At 42.4% G+C, this 17,899-nt stretch overlaps 1 protein-coding gene across 8 annotated transcripts in view; it reads right to left on the bottom strand.

Annotated features, from left to right (window-relative positions):
- The window catches only part of EIF4ENIF1 (eukaryotic translation initiation factor 4E nuclear import factor 1), a 31,751-nt gene extending 16,612 nt beyond the window's left edge, over positions 1–15,139 (bottom strand). For 6 of the 8 annotated variants that reach the window (XM_075898033.1, XM_075898038.1, XM_075898036.1 and 3 more), the window contains exons 1-9: positions 14,846–15,032; positions 14,444–14,503; positions 13,870–13,990; positions 12,275–12,348; positions 10,668–10,795; positions 9,350–9,642; positions 6,688–6,889; positions 2,908–3,083; positions 62–197 (exon numbers count right to left, since the gene is read on the bottom strand). In XM_075898033.1, coding sequence (XP_075754148.1) covers positions 62–197; positions 2,908–3,083; positions 6,688–6,889; positions 9,350–9,642; positions 10,668–10,795; positions 12,275–12,348; positions 13,870–13,962 — 1,102 coding nt within the window. In that variant the 5' untranslated portion in view covers positions 13,963–13,990; positions 14,444–14,503; positions 14,846–15,032. The other 2 variants (XM_075898034.1, XM_075898035.1) reach the window with 2 other exon arrangements.
- Between the last annotated feature and the right edge of the window lie 2,760 nt (positions 15,140–17,899).

Raw genomic sequence — 17,899 nt, 5'->3', positions numbered from 1 at the left:
ACAAACATTTGGAGACATGAAGCACTTCCCTTTAATCTCTGTAAATATTAGACAATTTTACCTGCCAGATTCTCCAGTTCTTCATGTGGTGTGGATCTCAGGCTGCTAGAATGACTTTCAGAATTACTAGGATTAGAGAACCACCTACTGAACCTACTAGCAGACATTGAACCTTCCTCCAGCACATCCTCTATCATCTGTATCCAGGGGAGGGGAGAAAAGAGAATAAAAACAGTAAGTTTTAAGAAGTCTCAGGAGGAATAAAAAAAATAGAAGCGTTTATACACAGTAAATCTCTTGCATAGCTTGTAAAATTCTTGCTGCTGACCTGATGTTACTCCCAGAATGTAGGACTTGGTAGGATTTAAGCTACTTCTCTTGCCTGGAAATTGCACCATATTTATGAGAAACATTATTGGTATAATTATGCATTTCTATCTGTTCAAAATGAAGTCTTATATTCTACTAGAAAAACCCCAGTATTGTTTGGGTCCTTAACTCAATTTGGGTTTCAGAAGATAGAAAGAAATAGATGCTTCATTTAATTTTTGTGGGGTAGGGTTGGGGAGGAGTGCATTCAGTATGCAGTGAGGATGGGAGGAGAGGAGGGACTATCCCAGTTCTTACCCCAGCAGCTTGGGGCCACATGAGAAGTGTCTCTCCATGGCTGCTGACACACCAGCTGGTACAGCTGGGGGGGGGGGGGGGAGGGGAGGCAGAAGGGTGCATGTTAGGGATGTAGAGGGTTACTGTGAGCATTCACCTTACTGGTTCACTGGTGGCCTGGCCCAAGCAGCCCCTTCCACTCCCACAGATGGCCCCCACAGCCCCTTTCACTGCCTAGTGATTCTTTTTCTATGGTTTTTATGAGAATCAATCCCATTCCAGGCACAGCCAAACCCTGACCTTCCTTTAAGTTAAGAGAAAGCTGTATATACACTGAATTTAAAGATGCTAGCGCTTACCATTTAGAAGGAGTTCTTGGACAGACTCACTTGACTACATTACTAGATAATCAGTTTCAGAATAAGCCATTATTGCAAATTCCACTATCAGAACAGACAAATATTTGACTGCCAGAAGTTAAGAGCAAAAGGTAATCATTTAGGAATTAGTCATAAGTACAAAAAAATACCCCATGTGAGTAATTGACACTTGAGTCCATGATTCAATGGCCTATAACCTGAGTGCTCCATAATAAGTTCAATTGAAATGAAGGACTCAAAATACATCTTCTGTTTCAGTAGAACATAGAATCTTTCACTTGGGCTTATTGGAACACTTAAAAATGGTTCTTCAGGAGAGAGAAAGCATATTGACGAGGTCTGGTATGGACACTTACACTGCTCTCTGTGCTGTACCATGCTATCACCTTTAGTAATGTCAAATATTGTTTGCATATGCAGAAACAAGGAAGAGCTATTTTACTCCAATGGAGAGTAGCAGAGTTCATTCATTCTTAGCATTTAGTGACCATCAGCTTAACTGAAGCTTTCTAGAAGCTGAACAACCAAAGAATTCTAATAGTGTCAGTACGAGCCACTGTTAGTTCTACAGTGTCTGTTACAAGTAGTTCAGATGCACCAAACTGTGCCAAGAAATCATTTTAAATGCAAGCTAAAGCACTTCCATTTTGCAAATGAGTTTTCACTCAAGCATGTTGTGACGGATGGAAAATTAGTTCACAAAAAATCTGCCAGCATCCAAACAGTAAAGTTTATCCTAAGCAAGCTTTACTGTCCCCCAGCCTAGGACTTCATTCACTGTAGAAAATGCTTGTTTCATTGAGTCCAAGATGAGGAAAAAAACCCAATTTGCCAAGCATGAAGCTAACCATGAGTAAATGGTTTCAAGATGTCATCTGATCATACATGTGAAGTTGAAAAAAAAAGCTGGAAGAACCTGAACAATCTATTTTATAGAAAGATGTAATCTGTGTTTCACACAGCTATGTAGAACAGGAAAAGTAATTTTCCCAAATATGCCTACAGATAGGATCACTGTTGATAGTAGGAATAGGTTTTACAGTACAACACTGCTGGCACAAGACTATTCCAGCTGCCCAGAACTAGAATGCTAGTTCTACTGAATATCCACCAGACAATAAAGGTTCTGCCTCTAAATGAAAACAAAATCTGGTCTGAGCTTTAGGATGATGCCTATCTGGTGTGTCACTAACTATGGGCTTAAAATGCCAACCCTCATTTAAGATTGATGCACCATTTGAGAACATTTGAAGGTCTTCCCATACTTTATAGTAGAATTCATAGATAAGTCTAATATAAAGTAGAAGTTTAAAGACTTCTGCAGGAGTCTTGCATTTTAGCAATAAAGATGGTTCCTATCACACTAAATATTAAGCCAAGACTCACATGTTCAAACCCCAGTGCTTTCGTTTGCGCGCGCACACACACACACACACACACACACACACACACACACACACACACACACTTTTAGAATCCTAGGCTTCTAGGTGTCCACTCTGAAGGGGACAAGTTTCTGCTCTCTCCATCCCTTTTCAAGATTTCTGCAACTATAACCTGATTTTAAAAATAGGTCTGCAAACTGGGACTGTAAAACTGTAAATCCTAGAAAAGTAACCCATACTAAAGCTTACCAAAAAAGAGAGAGAAACAGTTAGGAATTAAAGTTATGCTTCTTTTAACCCCAAAAGTTGTAGTAATCCAAGAAAGTGACCTTAGAAGCAACATCTTAACATTTTAGTAAATGGGCTGTAATGTGTACTTTGACAATCAGGATGAGAAAGTGTTCCAGATCTTGAGCATTAACATTTTAATAGGTCAATATTAAAGAGCCAAAAAAACTTCAACAAAAAAATAAATTTGAGTTCAGAAAAAGACAGTAGATAAAGATGGTCCTTCTGGCCACATGCATGTCACTCACCGAACCCAGCCCTGGAACACTTTTATCCAGGTTAAAGAATTCATTGAAGTCAAACTCTCCTGGTGCTGATTCTTGCAGAACAGCTTCCCTAAGGACTTCATGGTCTGCTGAAGTTTCATGGACAGGGACAGACCGCACTTCATCCACCTCTGCCACTCCACCATTGCACTCCATTCCTTTGGTGGGGAGGGAGAGAAGGGAAAGGGGAAGAAGATGAGATAGTTCATTGCACCTGATTGAAAGATCAAAGATATTTCCAGAGTATCATCTGCTGGTTAAGCCACAGGATTGGTGTTCAGATGTGGCTTTTGTTCCAAACTTTAGTCTGGTTAACTGCATGAATTTAACACAATTTATGTTGAAAGCAGCCACCAAGAGCACAAACAGGAACTGAGACTTGTATTTGTACAGAGCTTACTGGACACAAGAATCTCTAGATCTTTGATGTATAGTAAAATCTCATCTACAAACCCTATTTTTAAACCGCTTTTCTGAATTTCCACAAGCTCTTTTCTGCTGTCCTCAAGCCTATCTGCTCCCTCACCCTGCCCACCCCACCAAAAAAAGCCAGATTTTTTTAGCTTGTGGACACTGAGTAAGTCCGGCCTTTTCAGCCCACTGCACCATGTTGAAAGTTACTGCTCCTTCTAGTCTGAATTGAGGTGTTTGTGCAAGAGTTAGGCACCTGCTGCTTTCTTCTCTGGATGCATGGACCATTCCTGAAGGGCAATAACTACTTGTTTATAATCTAATATCTGAGATTTATCTGCCTTTGGTTTGGGTCTACATGAGGAGTTTAGGTCAACTTTCTAAGCAATGAGACCACACCAAGCCTGTTTTAGGTGATTTTGGTACTCCTACTTTACAAGAGGTGCAATGAAAATTTGTACTTGCATGGGCAGCTTTAGGGTAGTGCAGATTCAGCACTGTGAAAGGTCAACTTTAGAGGTGCCCTGCAGTTCCCTGATGCGATTGCTCTGGCCAGGACTTTCAACTCTGCTGCTCTTCAGTGCACAGGAAAAGCCCTGGGAAAGTTTGAATTTTGTTTCCTAGCTGCTTGCCATACAGCACACCTGACTATGAATACTCCAGCTCCAGCATTGGGCATGCAGGAGATCCTGGACCTCATTGCTGTGGGGAGAGGAATCAGGTCAGGCAGAACTCCAAAGGAGCAAGATTGGACAGGGCATGGTGGAGAAGGATATGCCTAGAATGCCCAGCAGTGTGTTGTGAAAATAAAGGTTCAGGCAGGCATACCAGAAAACGAAGGAGACAAATGGACAGTGTGGGCCAGCACCACAAACAAAATGGCTGTGTCTAGACTGCATCCCTTTTCCGTAAAAGGGATGCAAGTTAGACATCGCAATTGCAACTGAAGTGGGGATTTACCCCCCCACACACTTCATTTGCATAAACATGGCTGCCGCTTTTTTCCAGCTCAGAGCTTTGCCGGAAAAAAGTGCCAGTCTAGACGTGGATCTTTTGGAAAATAAAGCCTTTTCTGAAAGATGCAAATTCCTTAAAATAAGGTAATTGCAATGTGTCTAATTTGCATCCCTTTTCTGTAAAAGGGATGCAGTCTAGACACAGCCGATCCCTTTCCATGCCAAGCCAATGCAATGTCAGACCAAGTTCTAGTTTTTGGCCACATTTACTAAGCATCTCCTCCCTATCACTGATTTGGAGAAGACTAATAGCGCTCATGAGAAGTCACTGAAGTGATGCTATATATGTAACTATTACCACAGCAGTACACCTCCATTTGCCAATTCCCAAAGAGCATTGTTTGAACCCCTATTCTTCTGCCATGCCCAAACTCTCCTGCCCCCAGACTCCTGTGGGAAGGGAAAGTTGAAGTCTCCTGGCAAACAGGACACACTGTCAAACTCTTGTGCACAATGGGGAGTGCACCTTTAACTTCACAAAAACGTTGTGCTAAAAAGCTACCTTAATAAATCTGACCTTACCTTGTAGTGTAGACTAGTGTCTCAACCTTTTATAAAGTACCCCTTTTTCAAAAAAAAAACAAAAAACAAAAAACAAAAAAAAGCCACCCTCCAGTTTTCACACAGTTTTTTCTACCATTGCAACACGTTTAAACTTCATCGTAGCTAGGTGGGAGATGAAATTTTTGGGTGTAAAAGGTACAAAAATAAAGCACTATAAAACTTAAAATTCAGTTCTCCAAATTTTGGTTATGTTGACATACTCCCTAGACTTAGAGTACACTTAAGGGTACTCATACCACTGGTTGAGAAACACTGGTGTAGACAAGGCCTTAGAGTGCTCTGAAACACCAATAAAGTGACTGGAATGCTAATCAATACTTACTGTCAGTGGTCTTGTATGCAATTATGAATTCTTAAAGTTGACTGTGTCCCTTAGAGCTATAATAATCCTACTCTATCAAGAGAGAAGATTTCAATTTTTCCCCACTATTCAGTCATGTCTATAGTATACTTCCTGTGGCCATGTGGTTTGCTTGAGAATTTATTCAATTCAGGCATGTTTTTGAATCTCTGGACTCTATAGGCCTGGCATTTTGCTATGAAGTACACTTCAATAAAACAGCATGCCAAGTGCTCTTGCTAGGTTCATGAATATTGCTGGTCCAACCTCACAGCACTAACAGCCTTCTCAGATCTGTGGAGCCCTGCACAGATAGAAAGTTTATACCTGGAACTGAAGTGTTCTCAAACTGGGGGCAAGAGGAGCAGAATGTGGAGCGGTCACTTAAAGAGGCCGACAGCCCATGAAAGCAGCTCCTCTGGCATAGCCATACTGCCCTCAGCCTGGGACACTGGGGTAGCCAGTAGATAACTTCTGGACTGCTGCATGGAAGGGCTGGGATCAAGGCTAGGGATGGTACAGCTACATTGGAGGGGCTGCCAGTGGAGGGAGTTCAACCCTGGGGAACAGCATTTCCATGTTTTGGTCCTTTTGCAGCTGCAGTTCCCAATTAAACCCTGTGGTTACTGATTTATATCTGCACAAATCAGTGTAGGGCTCTACATATTGTGAAGAAACATCATTGGATGCTTCAACTAAAGCAGTATCTAATGACTAGATAGCAAAAACAAATAAAACTCAGGTTATGGGTAGCATGCTAACCCTTTGCTCAGCTGCAAAAATCACTAAGGAAAAGTTAGTACTGCAAGAATTTTATCTCCATATGGGAAGGCTGTGCATAATTTAATCTCATGACCACCACCACATTGTGCTCTGGAAAATCTGGAAATATTTTCACAGCAACAAAATTGTTGAAACTTGCTTCAAGTTCTGATTTATTCTGAAGCACAAGCCACATCCTAGGATGAGTTTTTCCAACCCACTATAACATATTATGTAATGGAAGATTGAGGTTTTTGGGAAAACCATGAATAAATTTGCAGCCTTCAGTGCAGCTAAGTAAAAAAATCCAAGACTGCTAAATTGGACATGGTCTTCCCATTATACCCCCTTGTATGCCCTATGATGATCACTGAAGTCACGTAATCAGATTTCTCAAGACCTTCCCCAGCTAGTGGGCAATGGGGTCCCTGCAACTCTTAGCTGGACCCTACTCTCTCCCAATTTGAGAAAAGTTTTTTTTTTTTTACTAAGAAGAGTCAGAAGTCACAGATTAGAAATTTGTTTATTGCCTGTGACCTGTCTGACTCTTCACTAAACATTCATAATGAAAATCATAGCATTTTCCATTAAAACTACAAGACAAACACTGCCTCCCAACTTTAAGTTCAGGAGAACAGTTCCTGCCATTTTAGTCTGGCTGTTACATACCTTCCTTCAGAGAGGTTGTACGTCTTCTTGTTCGTTTTCGTCCTTTATGATCTTCCTCTAGTATTTTGTCATCAAATCCAGTAAGCTCAATAGTTTCAGACTGACTTGTGGGTCCAGCAGAGAACCACTCTGGCTCTTCCTCAGTATAGGAATCATTCCTTCTACGTTCCCCGAAGACACGTTTGCTATCTCCAAATTCCCTCTGAAGTTGGCAGTTACAGCATGGAGATGGAAGTTAGGAGTTGCTTTAACACTTTAAGAGTTTCACTTTTCCTATTGGTTCATTAGCAACAGTTGAAAACATTTAAAAACCAGAGACATTGCAGATATCCTTAGCCTACTAGCTTCATCTCCCTGCTAATGGGCTCATTACGCTGTTTAGCATTCTATTCAATTTTAAGTACCAGAAGCTCAAAAACAAGACTGGTGTGGGGGGGGAGGGGAGGAAAAGAGCAAGAGACTTGCCAGACCCCTGGGCAAGCTTGGGACAAGGCCTCTGCATGGCTAGAAGCATGTCACACTAGGTCCCTACCCTTGGCCTGTCAGCTCTCCCACCCAGAGTGGGCTGTGCACCAGTGACAATTTTAAAGTTAACCTGGGTGGCTGGGAGCTCTGGGCCTTTTTGAATCACCAGGCCCTGTGGCAATTCCACATACCCTACTGCCCCCTATTGGTGGTCCTGAGTAAAATCTATTCGTTTGTAACAGTTCAACTGCACAGTTCAGATCCCATCACCACTTTTACTTCTCATCCTCCTGCTTATATTGGAGTTCAAAATAGTTTCCCCTCCTATGGTATTTACATATGCTCATATTTTATATAGTGTTCCCCTAGTGAGTTTTGATGAATTATACATTTAGCTATTCTTCATCACCACATCATTTGTTCAACTATATTTTGTCAATATACTTCTTGTAATGAGGTACTTATGAGCAGGTAGGCTGTAGTTACACCATGGGGACTATACACAAAGCAATTCATTTATACTCCCCAAAGTTGTGCAGCTTTCAAGCCAGCAAGGTGATTTAAGTCAGCAATCAGGAAACTTGGATTTAAAAAGCCAATCTGAGAGTACAAATGGAAAACAGTTTTAGGAAATTAAATGTTTACTTTCATTGGTTGGTAACCATTAACATTGATTCACCACTGAAGCCAGGTCTATACTGGCAGAGAAAAAAAAGTGCAAGATACACAACTCCAGCTACATGAATTACTTTGCTGGAGGAGTCATACCTAGTGTCAATTTTCTGGGGCAGTCCCACAGCAGAAGGTTGCTGGGAAAGACTGTCAATTTCCCTTACTCCTTGCAACTGCAACGAGTTCTAGACTTAACAGGGTACCCTCCGTGTTATATTTTGCAAGTTCTGACCAGACCCACTATATCAAATGTTGGAAGTGCGATTTCTGGAGCACCAATCCTCCATTTAGTGTAGACGTGGCTCTAGTATGCCCTGTGCTAAACTTTGTATTTATACACACACCTAAACAACTGTATAACTTACAATTATTTAGATTTAAATTAGTTAGAAAAGGTACATCACTTGTGTTCTAGATAATTTACTAGTAAACTAAAGCTGTATTTAACTCACCTTAGTGATGATTGTGCTTAATTTTAGATAAAGCTCCCTGAAATATGCTGATATGTAAGTTTATTAAAAACAATGGAAATGCATGTTTAAGTATCTATTGCTAGCACACTTTGAACTGATATTTATGATCACCATCTCCCTCAACCTTTTCCAACTAGTGAGTCCCAGTCTGTATTCTTAGAGGAAAAAGGAAAAACAAGCTTTCCTGCTTTTCAATTCTTTGTAACAGTCATTTAACTGATCTACATGAATAAATGCAATGTACGCTGCATCTTCAAAAGCTCCTGAAGTAAAAAAAAACTGGTTTAGCACTTGAACCAACTGGTTCCAGATGCCTCTCAGAGGCAGTGAGGGTGGGATAGGGGAAGTGCATGTATCCATGGATAGGTAACCCTCACAGATACATGTTCACATCCCTAAATTCCATAGTTCTGTTCTACTTAATAGATACATTTTTTCAAATGCACAAGAACCTTTAGTGAAGTTGAAAAGCAGTGAACGGCTAAAACAAAATGAAGTTAGCCTGGGAATTCATGGTCTTAACATGGAAATAAAGAGCTTAACATGCTTGGACAGCTATTAATTTCTTAGAGAAACTGTGGATATAACAGTTCTGGTAAACTTTTACCCACATAAATAAAAAGATTCAGGATCTAAGCCACTTAGTGGGAAAAGTCTAGCTTCCACTGAAGTTATGAAATGGATATCTTAACGAGACCTGTGTTGAGATAGAACTTCTAGTCTTCTACTGAAGGTGACATGCTGCTTAAGCTACGCAACTCAGCTTCATAATATACTGCCTAGTATACAGTGTTCTAGTCTGATAGAACTGTCAAACTTGTGGTGTACCAGAACTACCAAAGTTTCCTTAGATTTTAACTTTATGGCAATCTTAGTAAGTGAAAAAGATGACTGACAGCTGTAATAAGTTTAAAAAATCAATCTAGACAATAGTCCAACACCAGAAGCCATCACAACTGACAATTTCATCTGAAAGACCAGAGATTGAATAGGCATGGAGACCTCACCAACCTATAATGCAATTCACTATGAAAACAGTTGAGAACACCAACCCTGAAACGCTTGTCTTTGTAGTCCCTCTCACGATCTCTGTCCCTTGCATCTCTAGTATCACGCATATCCTTTTCACCACCCCGATGGTCTTTATCAAAGTTGCGAGCAGAAATTATTCTTCCACTGCCAATCCTCCGTCCACCAATACGAACACCATCATTTTCCTTCTCCAAAGGGCTCCCTGCTCGACGTGAGCCAACAGCAGCAGTCACGTGGCAACCTCCTCCAAAACTCCGCCGCTGGGGACTTAGGACTACATCCAAATCATCTTCTTTCACCCGCTCCCTAGGATCTGTAGATTGAAAGAGTAAGCTTCTCTAGAACATCTGTCCTATTGATAAACAGATTAACATGAAAGTTTGACAAGTAGCCACTAGAATTATAGGGGCCACTTGTAGGACACTAGAAAGTAGCTAAAATTTTAATTTCAAGTCCTTGAAAATGGATGTTTCCTCATATCTACATAAATACAAAGTGTTTAAGTAAATAGTTTCTCTAGTGATACATGTCTATAAAGCCATAATCCTTTCCAAGTAGTTTCTTGCTTGAATTCTCACCTCAAAGCACTGTCACAAAGTGTGATGTGTGAAGTGAAGCATTATGGATTTACTATCTTTATGGAACTATATACCAAAAGATTACCCATACAAGACTAGAACATGGTGGATTAAACTTGACACTAAGGGCATGTCTACACTTTAGGGCAAAAGTCAAATTAAGGTATGGAACTTCAACTATGTCAGTTGCATAGCTGAAGTGCCTTAACTCAGCTTTTGGCACGGTCTACACAGCAGGAAGTTGCAAGAAGAATATTCCTCCTTTGGCTTCCCTTACACAATGTAAAATGAATGTTACAGGAATCAGAGTAAGTCGTCCTCCAGCTCATCTTTATTTTGAAATAATGGCTTGCTGTGAAGCCATGCATTTTGCAATAATCTGTTATTCTGAAATAGTGTTGCTGTGTAGATGTATCCCATGGAATTAGACTTTATTGCCCTAACCAATCATTTTTCCCCTTCCCACAAGACAGGTTCACTGGGGCCTTAACTTCATTTATAAGGGAAACCAACAGTGTAGTTACACTAGCAATAGTACTAAGATAGTTACGTAGCTGGCTTTTCTGGGGGAAGGGCTCAAAACTAGATCTGAATCTTTTTTGGAAGGGGGTTACACTCCAATAAGACTAGTAATGGCTAGTCTACACTAGCACCCCCCACTATTGCCAAAGCAAACGCGATTTTGCTCAAGGAATAATTTTTCCCCACTATCCTAGCAGCATCTTACAGATCATTCCATATGCAAGAGTGGTGCACTCACCAACTACTCTGCGCATGAGAGAAGTGCGTTCTGAATCCAATTCTTTTTTGAAGCCTTCCACTGGTGAAGTCCGCCCTGAACTTGGATATAGAGATGCATGCCATTTCTCAGGATCCCAAACGCCATCACTATGCAAATAAAGTTGCAAAATTTTTAAAAAGATTTCAATGCAAGAAAAAACTACTTTAAGCCACCATCCATTGTAATACTTAAGCTAGAATAATTGCACTCTGACTAGTAATCTATGCTACTGAGTTTGATTTAAATCTGCATCCATTTTTCTACCTGAAATCAGCCCATTTACATGGTGTTAGAAATCTTTGAGGTTAGGAAGTTGTGGAGGTTAGGAATTTGTGGAACAATTCTGTCAATCAGTATGAAGATAGCATAGATATCTGCTCAATATGCAAAGTAATATGAAAGACTGAGTTGATACTCGACAGTTCCATCAATTAGCATTAAAAGAGCCAGTTCCCCACAAGCACAGATCCATCTGATGATAGAGAGGCAGCAGTGCAGAAGGAAGAGAGGCATAGGCTGGAGCCAATACATGCAGGGAGCCAGTTTTCAAACCAACTCCCTGCATGGATAGGCTCCTGTAGACCCACCTGCCCCATCCATGCTGCCTCTTACAGAGGCAGTGGGGGAGGGGGGAGAAGGGGAGGCAGGAGGCTCAGCACCAGCTCCCTCCCATATTTCTGCCAGGGAAGGGGGGGGGGCCATGAGGCTGCTCCATGGCAGCAGCCTCTGTCCATGGGCAGCTTGGACTCCCTCCACAGAGCAAGGCAGCTGCTGCCCCACACTGCTGCCATGACACAGAGTCAGCAGCACAGGGTAGCAGGGAGCTCCCTAGGTGCGTGGCCAGGAGAACACTGGCTGTGAGCTCCGACCCAGGGGACTATCAAATAGTCATGTATCTAAGATTTCATGTAGTTACATGACGACTTACACTCCTGCTTTGTACCCATGAATAACTTGCTAAAGAGGGATTGGTATACTAGTAAGATTTAGGGATGTTTGATATTGTGTATGTGCCTTCATCTCACAAGTGAATGAAATGAGAAATCAAAGTTTCTACAACAATTGCATTGCTATATTTTACCAGAAAGTGTTATTTGTTGCAGTAGGAACCATTATTTCAAATCTCAACCCAAGTATATTAGGACACCTGTATTAAACTTGGGTTTCTTCCTCACATGTGTACCTTTAGACAGTTTCATTCTTAAAGTAATCTTTGCCATTACCGACGGACCAGCGAGAACAGCAATGTTGGATTTAAGAACGGTTTCCCTGTTTAAAGTCTAGTTTGGAGCTTGCGTCTGTGCTATGTATAGTTATCCTGAGGCATTTCTCTCATTCTACAATTCATATGCCACCCAAACACAGGAGTAGTAGAGATACCAGATATAAAGCTAAAGATATTTTGTTTAGATTACTCTATGCTATTCAATGCCTATTTTTTGGAAGGCATTAGCTTAAAACAAGCTTTGGTCAGGGACTTAATGGAACTGAGAATGTAGCCTCAAGGGCTTTAATAATTTTGCTTGTAGAACTTAGATCTATTAGCCGGTTAAGACAGTAAAGCTGGTTTTAAGACGAAGAAATACCTGTCATATTTTTCAGAAAGACATGAAGGCCTCTGTTTAGAGTAGGGACGCTCTTTAATATCCAAGAGTTCTTCCTGGAAAGGAAAAGTAGCAAGTAAGTTCTGACTCACCTGGGTAGAACAAACAAAGCAAAGTTTGTTCCAGAACATATATAAGTATCATGGATAAAGTTAACTGATTTTTGTTCATGTATTGAAGTCGCTGTAGCTGAACTATACTTTGAAGAATTCTATCAACATGTATTTTTTTATTTCAGCCACAGTGGAAAAGTCTATTATTTACTAATTTTCCAAAAATTCCCTTTAGCAGAAATTGAACTATTTTATAATCAAAGATAAGCAGAGGGAAAGAGGGCACAAATCTGAATTTATTTTGTGGATAAAGTAAAGTGAGTAATATGTACTGGCCATACAGGTCACTGAAGTGGAAGAAAATTTGCTTGGTAGTGATTACTAACCCATTCATGAGTGGAGATGATCACTCCCGCCATTGTCTTGTTCAACCCAATATTTGGGCTAGCACAAGAATACAAGGTCTACCGAATGGCCAGAATAGTCATAGAATTTCACTATTTGCAGTAGGATTCTGGTACTCCACAGAAAATCAAATACTGTATATATTTGAACAGATTACTGGTCAAGGACTTATAGCAGAAGACTGGCCTCTCTCTCTCTCTAGTTCTGAGGCTAGGTCTACACTTATCTGACTTATCTTTGCTGATGCAAGTTGCTGGGTGGCAGGGGGGGGGGCGGATGGAGAAGAGAGGAGGAGAGAATCTATACCCTAATTTACACAGCTATGCTGGCAAGCCCATCAACATGGATGAAGGTAACTGGCAGAAGCACTCTGTCAACTGACAGACAGTTGTTTGGAGAGGTGGTGTTTATACACTAGTAGATACTGTTTGTGTAAGCAGCACTGAAAATCCAGAATATTAATGTTAACAGAAGTGGACTACCATCTTCTCTAATACAGAAGAAATGAATTCGTAAGTGCATGAACCAATAAGAGTATGTCTCTGAAGCTTAAGTTTGACTGTCAATACTTGGAAAGTTTCTTCCAATTTTAAATTGGTTATTATCTTTGGTAGGACCTTAGCCTTCCCATGCTTCACAGTTGAACTTGTTCATAAGTTCTGAAACTGCACAGGCACATAAGCATAGTTTACAAGCCATGTTGGATACAGCTGTAGACATTAGAATTAAACATTCCAAAAAGACTATCCTATCCTTCCTCCTAAACTTTTCATGTTTGGCTACTTTGGAACTTGACCAGACTAGAATTTAAGACATGTTAGTACATGTGTTACTTATCATGTTTGCTGACCCATTTAAAAGTCTAGTGGAAGCCAAACATAGGTGTCACCTACATCATAGAAACACATTGATACTATATAGTGAGGTGGGGGTCCATTTAACACAGAAGTCCCTTTCTATACTAGACCTTTAAAAAGATGCCATCAATCACACCTTCAAATCTACTCTAGACTGACCTTATGAGGAAAGTAGGATACGTTTTCTTCTAAAATTTGATACTGTTTCAATCCATCTCTAAGTCTGCTTAATAAAAACACTTAAAGAAAAAAGTTAGCTTACTTTTGTGTAACGATGAGATTTTACTGTTATTCTGTCCAAGTCAAGAAAAGAGTCTCCATTTTCAACTTCTCCTATAGCCCCTCTCTTATCCATGTCTATTTGAAAGCCTTTGATTATTGACCTAATTAAAAATACAGAATTATGTTAATAAAATAGGCAGTATAATTGAAGGTTTTACGGTACACCTTCCTTACAGGTTTTGGAACACTGTCACCAACTTACAGCTAACAATCACATTCCATAACAGCTTTTGACTGATGTTTTGGTTGTTCTGTATATCTAAACCATAACTGGCAGTAAGAGAGTCTAGTTCCTAGAACAAGTGCTTTCAATTTAGCTTAGGTGCCTGAATTCCTCTGTGGTTCAAAACAGAGCTCTTAAATTGCTTCAGAGCCACAAAGATCATCATAGGGATAGAATTAGCGTACAGAAGGAAAAGCTCATGAAAGAGAAGGACTGGATAGGAAGCCCCCTTCCCTCAGGCCGGGCAGTCCTAGGCCCCTACGCAAGCTGTCTGAGAGAGTCACTTGCACCCCATTTTGCACCGTACAGGACCACAGATAAATATGCATACCATGGAACGGTCCAGGTCCCCAAACCATGGGTCGCAGAGCAGATCCCTCTGCTTCCAGCACTGTTAAAATAAATAAATAATAATAATAAGCAACAATTTTATTAACCCCCCCCCACACACATCTCCCCCCCCCCCCCATAATCATCACGGCCAATAGCAGCTCATCCACCCGGGTATTGTGTGTTCTCGGCCGCTCCCAAGCTTGCCGTGGGGAAGTGAAGAACGAGGATGGGGATGAGGGACGCCTGACGCACGGTCGCCAAGGCAGCCCCTCCCCCCCCCCCCCCATGGCTGAGAGGACCCGACTGAGCATCCCCCCAGCCCGGCCACAGGTCTGCGCGGAGGCCCAGGAAGCAGCCCGCCGAGCGCAGGTAACGCCCGGGCGGGCCCAGGGGGACTCACCGCGCGGCAGGCGAGGTCCCCTCCGCTCCTCACCACCAGGCCTTGCTGGGGACCGGCTTCTCGCCGCCCCTCCCCCCGCCCGCCACACAGGGCTCGCTCCCGCCTTCCGCGCCCGGCCGCTCGCCGGCCCCAGGCTCGCGCCGCCGCCGCTCCCCCTCTTCTTCCTCCTCCAGTTTACTCGCGCGCCCTCTCCCGATTTACCCGACTCTCGCACTCTGTCTCCTCTCGGCCACCGTAACCTGGAGTCGGCTCACCGCCCCCTTTAATAGTCACCGCGCAGGCGCGGCCCGGCGGCCCCGGCGGGGCTGCCCGCTGTGTTGCCTGACTGAAAAGCGCAGCTTTCCACGGAAGGGCGACGTCTCGCCTCCTTCAATTGAGCAACAAGAGAGAATCACGGATTTCTGTTTATAGCCCTCCCCACAGACAACGGATGGTTTTGACCGATGGCGAGGACTGCTCAGGCACTGCCAGCGGCCAGCCCTGCGATGCTGCCCATGCTGCGGGGGAGGGGCTGTGGCTAAGGGCCACGTGCACACTGATAGGGACTTGATAGGCAGCAGCGCGAGTGCTGAGCTGCTGCACAGGCGTCTTGTTTTCCTTGTTTGTAGGTGGGCTGCTTTTGGGGGGCGGGCCCAGCACAGAGCCTAGGGGCATCTTTCCTACCCACTCGAATTCTATTTAAGTCATAAGGTCATAGAGGGTCAGACCAAAGGTCCATCTAGCCCAGTGGCCAATTCCAAATGCCCCAGAGAAAAGGGAACACAACAGATAATCATCAGCTGATAGGGTTGCCAGATGGTTTCAACAAAAATACCAGATCGCTCGACATTACATCACAATCTACATTACATCTTATTTACAAAATACCGGACATTTATAGTTTCTCATTTCTATTTTCTCCATTTGTTTCCTGGACAGAAAGCTCAAATAATGGATTGTCCAGTTCAAAATCAGACACCTGACAACCCTATCATCTGATCCCTCTCCGGTCATCCATTTCCAGACAAACAGAGGCTAGGGACACCATCCCTACCCATCCTGGCTAATAACCAATGATGGACCAAAACTCTATGAATATATCTAGCTCTTTTTTGGAACCCTGTTAGACTTCACAACATCCTTTGGCAAGGGCTTCCACAGGTTGACTGTGCATTGAGTGAAGAAAAACTTCCTTTTCTTTGTTTTAAATATGCTGCCTATTAATTTCATTTAGTGACCCCTAGTTCTTAGATTGTGGGAATAAGGGCCCTGCGGCTGTGGCGGGAAGGGCGCTGCTGGCCAGTGCCATGGGCATGGGGGGGCTGGTGCTACGGGAGCCGGGTGCGCGGCGCCTGATGGCAGCTATAAGGGACGCCGCATGCCCCTTACAGCTGCCATCAGGCGCCCCCCATCAGTTGGCGCCCCGGGCAGCTGCCCAGCTCGCCCATCCCTTAGTCCAGCCCTGATCATATCGCTCCGTAATCTCCTTTTTTTAATCTCTCTTCATATGAGACTCGTTCCAAACCCCAAATAATTTTCGTTGTCCTTTTCTGAACCTTTATAGAAAATCAGCTTTCTATAAGGAAAAAAAACTTGTAATGTGAGGGGGAAAGGAGTACTGAAACAAAGACAGTGTAGATTACTAACCTATCTATGGATTTTTTTTTAATTGATTTTGTAAAATACTTTAGATACATTCATGGAGGTTAGGTCCATCAATACTTATTAACCAGAATGGGTAGGAATGGTGTCCCTAGCCTCTGTTTGTCAGGGTCTGAAAATTTAAATTGGTGATGTGAGAGGGTTCATTTGATGATTTCCTGTTCTTTTCACCCCCTCTGGGGCATCTGGCATTGGCCACTGTTGGATGAGATGGACTGGATGGACCTTTGTGTTCTTATGTCCTTTGAAATGGATTGCAAACTTATGGGCTACGTCTACACTGGCCCCTTTTCCGGAAGGGGCATGTTAATTTCAGCCATCGTAGTAGGGAAATGTGCGGGGGATTTAAATATCCCCCGCGGCATTTAAATAAAAATGTCCGCCGCTTTTTTCCGGCTTTTAGAAAAGCCGGAAAAGAGCGTCTACACTGGCCCCGATCCTCCGGAAAAAGCGCCCTTTTCCGGAGGGTCTTATTCCTACTTCAAAGTAGGCTTTTCTAAAAGCCGGAAAAAAGCGGCGGACATTTTTATTTAAATGCCGCGGGGGATATTTAAATCCCCCGCGCATTTCCCTACTACGATGGCTGAAATTAACATGCCCCTTCCGGAAAAGGGGCCAGTGTAGACGTAGACGTCTAGTTTAACTGTAGCTTTTGTAAATATCTCTGCATCCTAAGCAAGACTGCTATTTTATAATTTCTTAAAACATATTACAAAACAGGAGGTAGCCACACATTCTAGAAAGCAGCAATATACATGAAAGACTACATTTTTCTCTTTCTACAGCTATGGCAAAAAGATGATTAACATAATGCAATACTGTATCAAGATACACTGCACCCTTTTATGCTGAATTTGGACTGATTTTACAGTTTTTAGGCAGATAACATTTATTTCAATGGGAATTTTGTGTGCATAAAGGCTTCAGGACTGTACTCTTTAATATATCTTGCACTGAGAAAGCAAGTTTCAAAGCAATGTCATGAAGATTTTTACAGAAGATGGTCCAGATTAATTAAAAAGCACTTAGTGCACTTGTACCCTCTGGAGGGTTTCTGAGTGCAGTCGGAAAACCAAAACAAATCACACAGTAGTATAGAAAAGGGGTGAGGTGGAGGGCCTACTTAAATAATGTGCAGAAAGCCAAAACCCCCCCCTCCCCAAAAAACCGGAGTAGGGAGCTATGCCAGCAGTATAGAATAGTCACTACATGTTGAATGTGGGGAGACTTGCTTTTCAACACCTTCTCTGGGACCTAGTGGCAGGGAAGGTGGGATTTCCTCAATTGCCATAGTGCACAGGGCTCCAAAATTCTTTATTTGGATATTGGCAGATGGCTTCTCTCTTGGCAAAAACTCTTGGAAATTTTGCCTGTACTGAAGTATAGGAGTTCTCTGGGTTAATGAATGGACGT

This window comes from Pelodiscus sinensis, chromosome 15, assembly GCF_049634645.1.
Source record: "Pelodiscus sinensis isolate JC-2024 chromosome 15, ASM4963464v1, whole genome shotgun sequence".
Lineage (NCBI taxonomy): Eukaryota > Metazoa > Chordata > Testudines > Trionychidae > Pelodiscus > Pelodiscus sinensis.
This window is presented reverse-complemented; position numbering and strand designations above follow the sequence as displayed.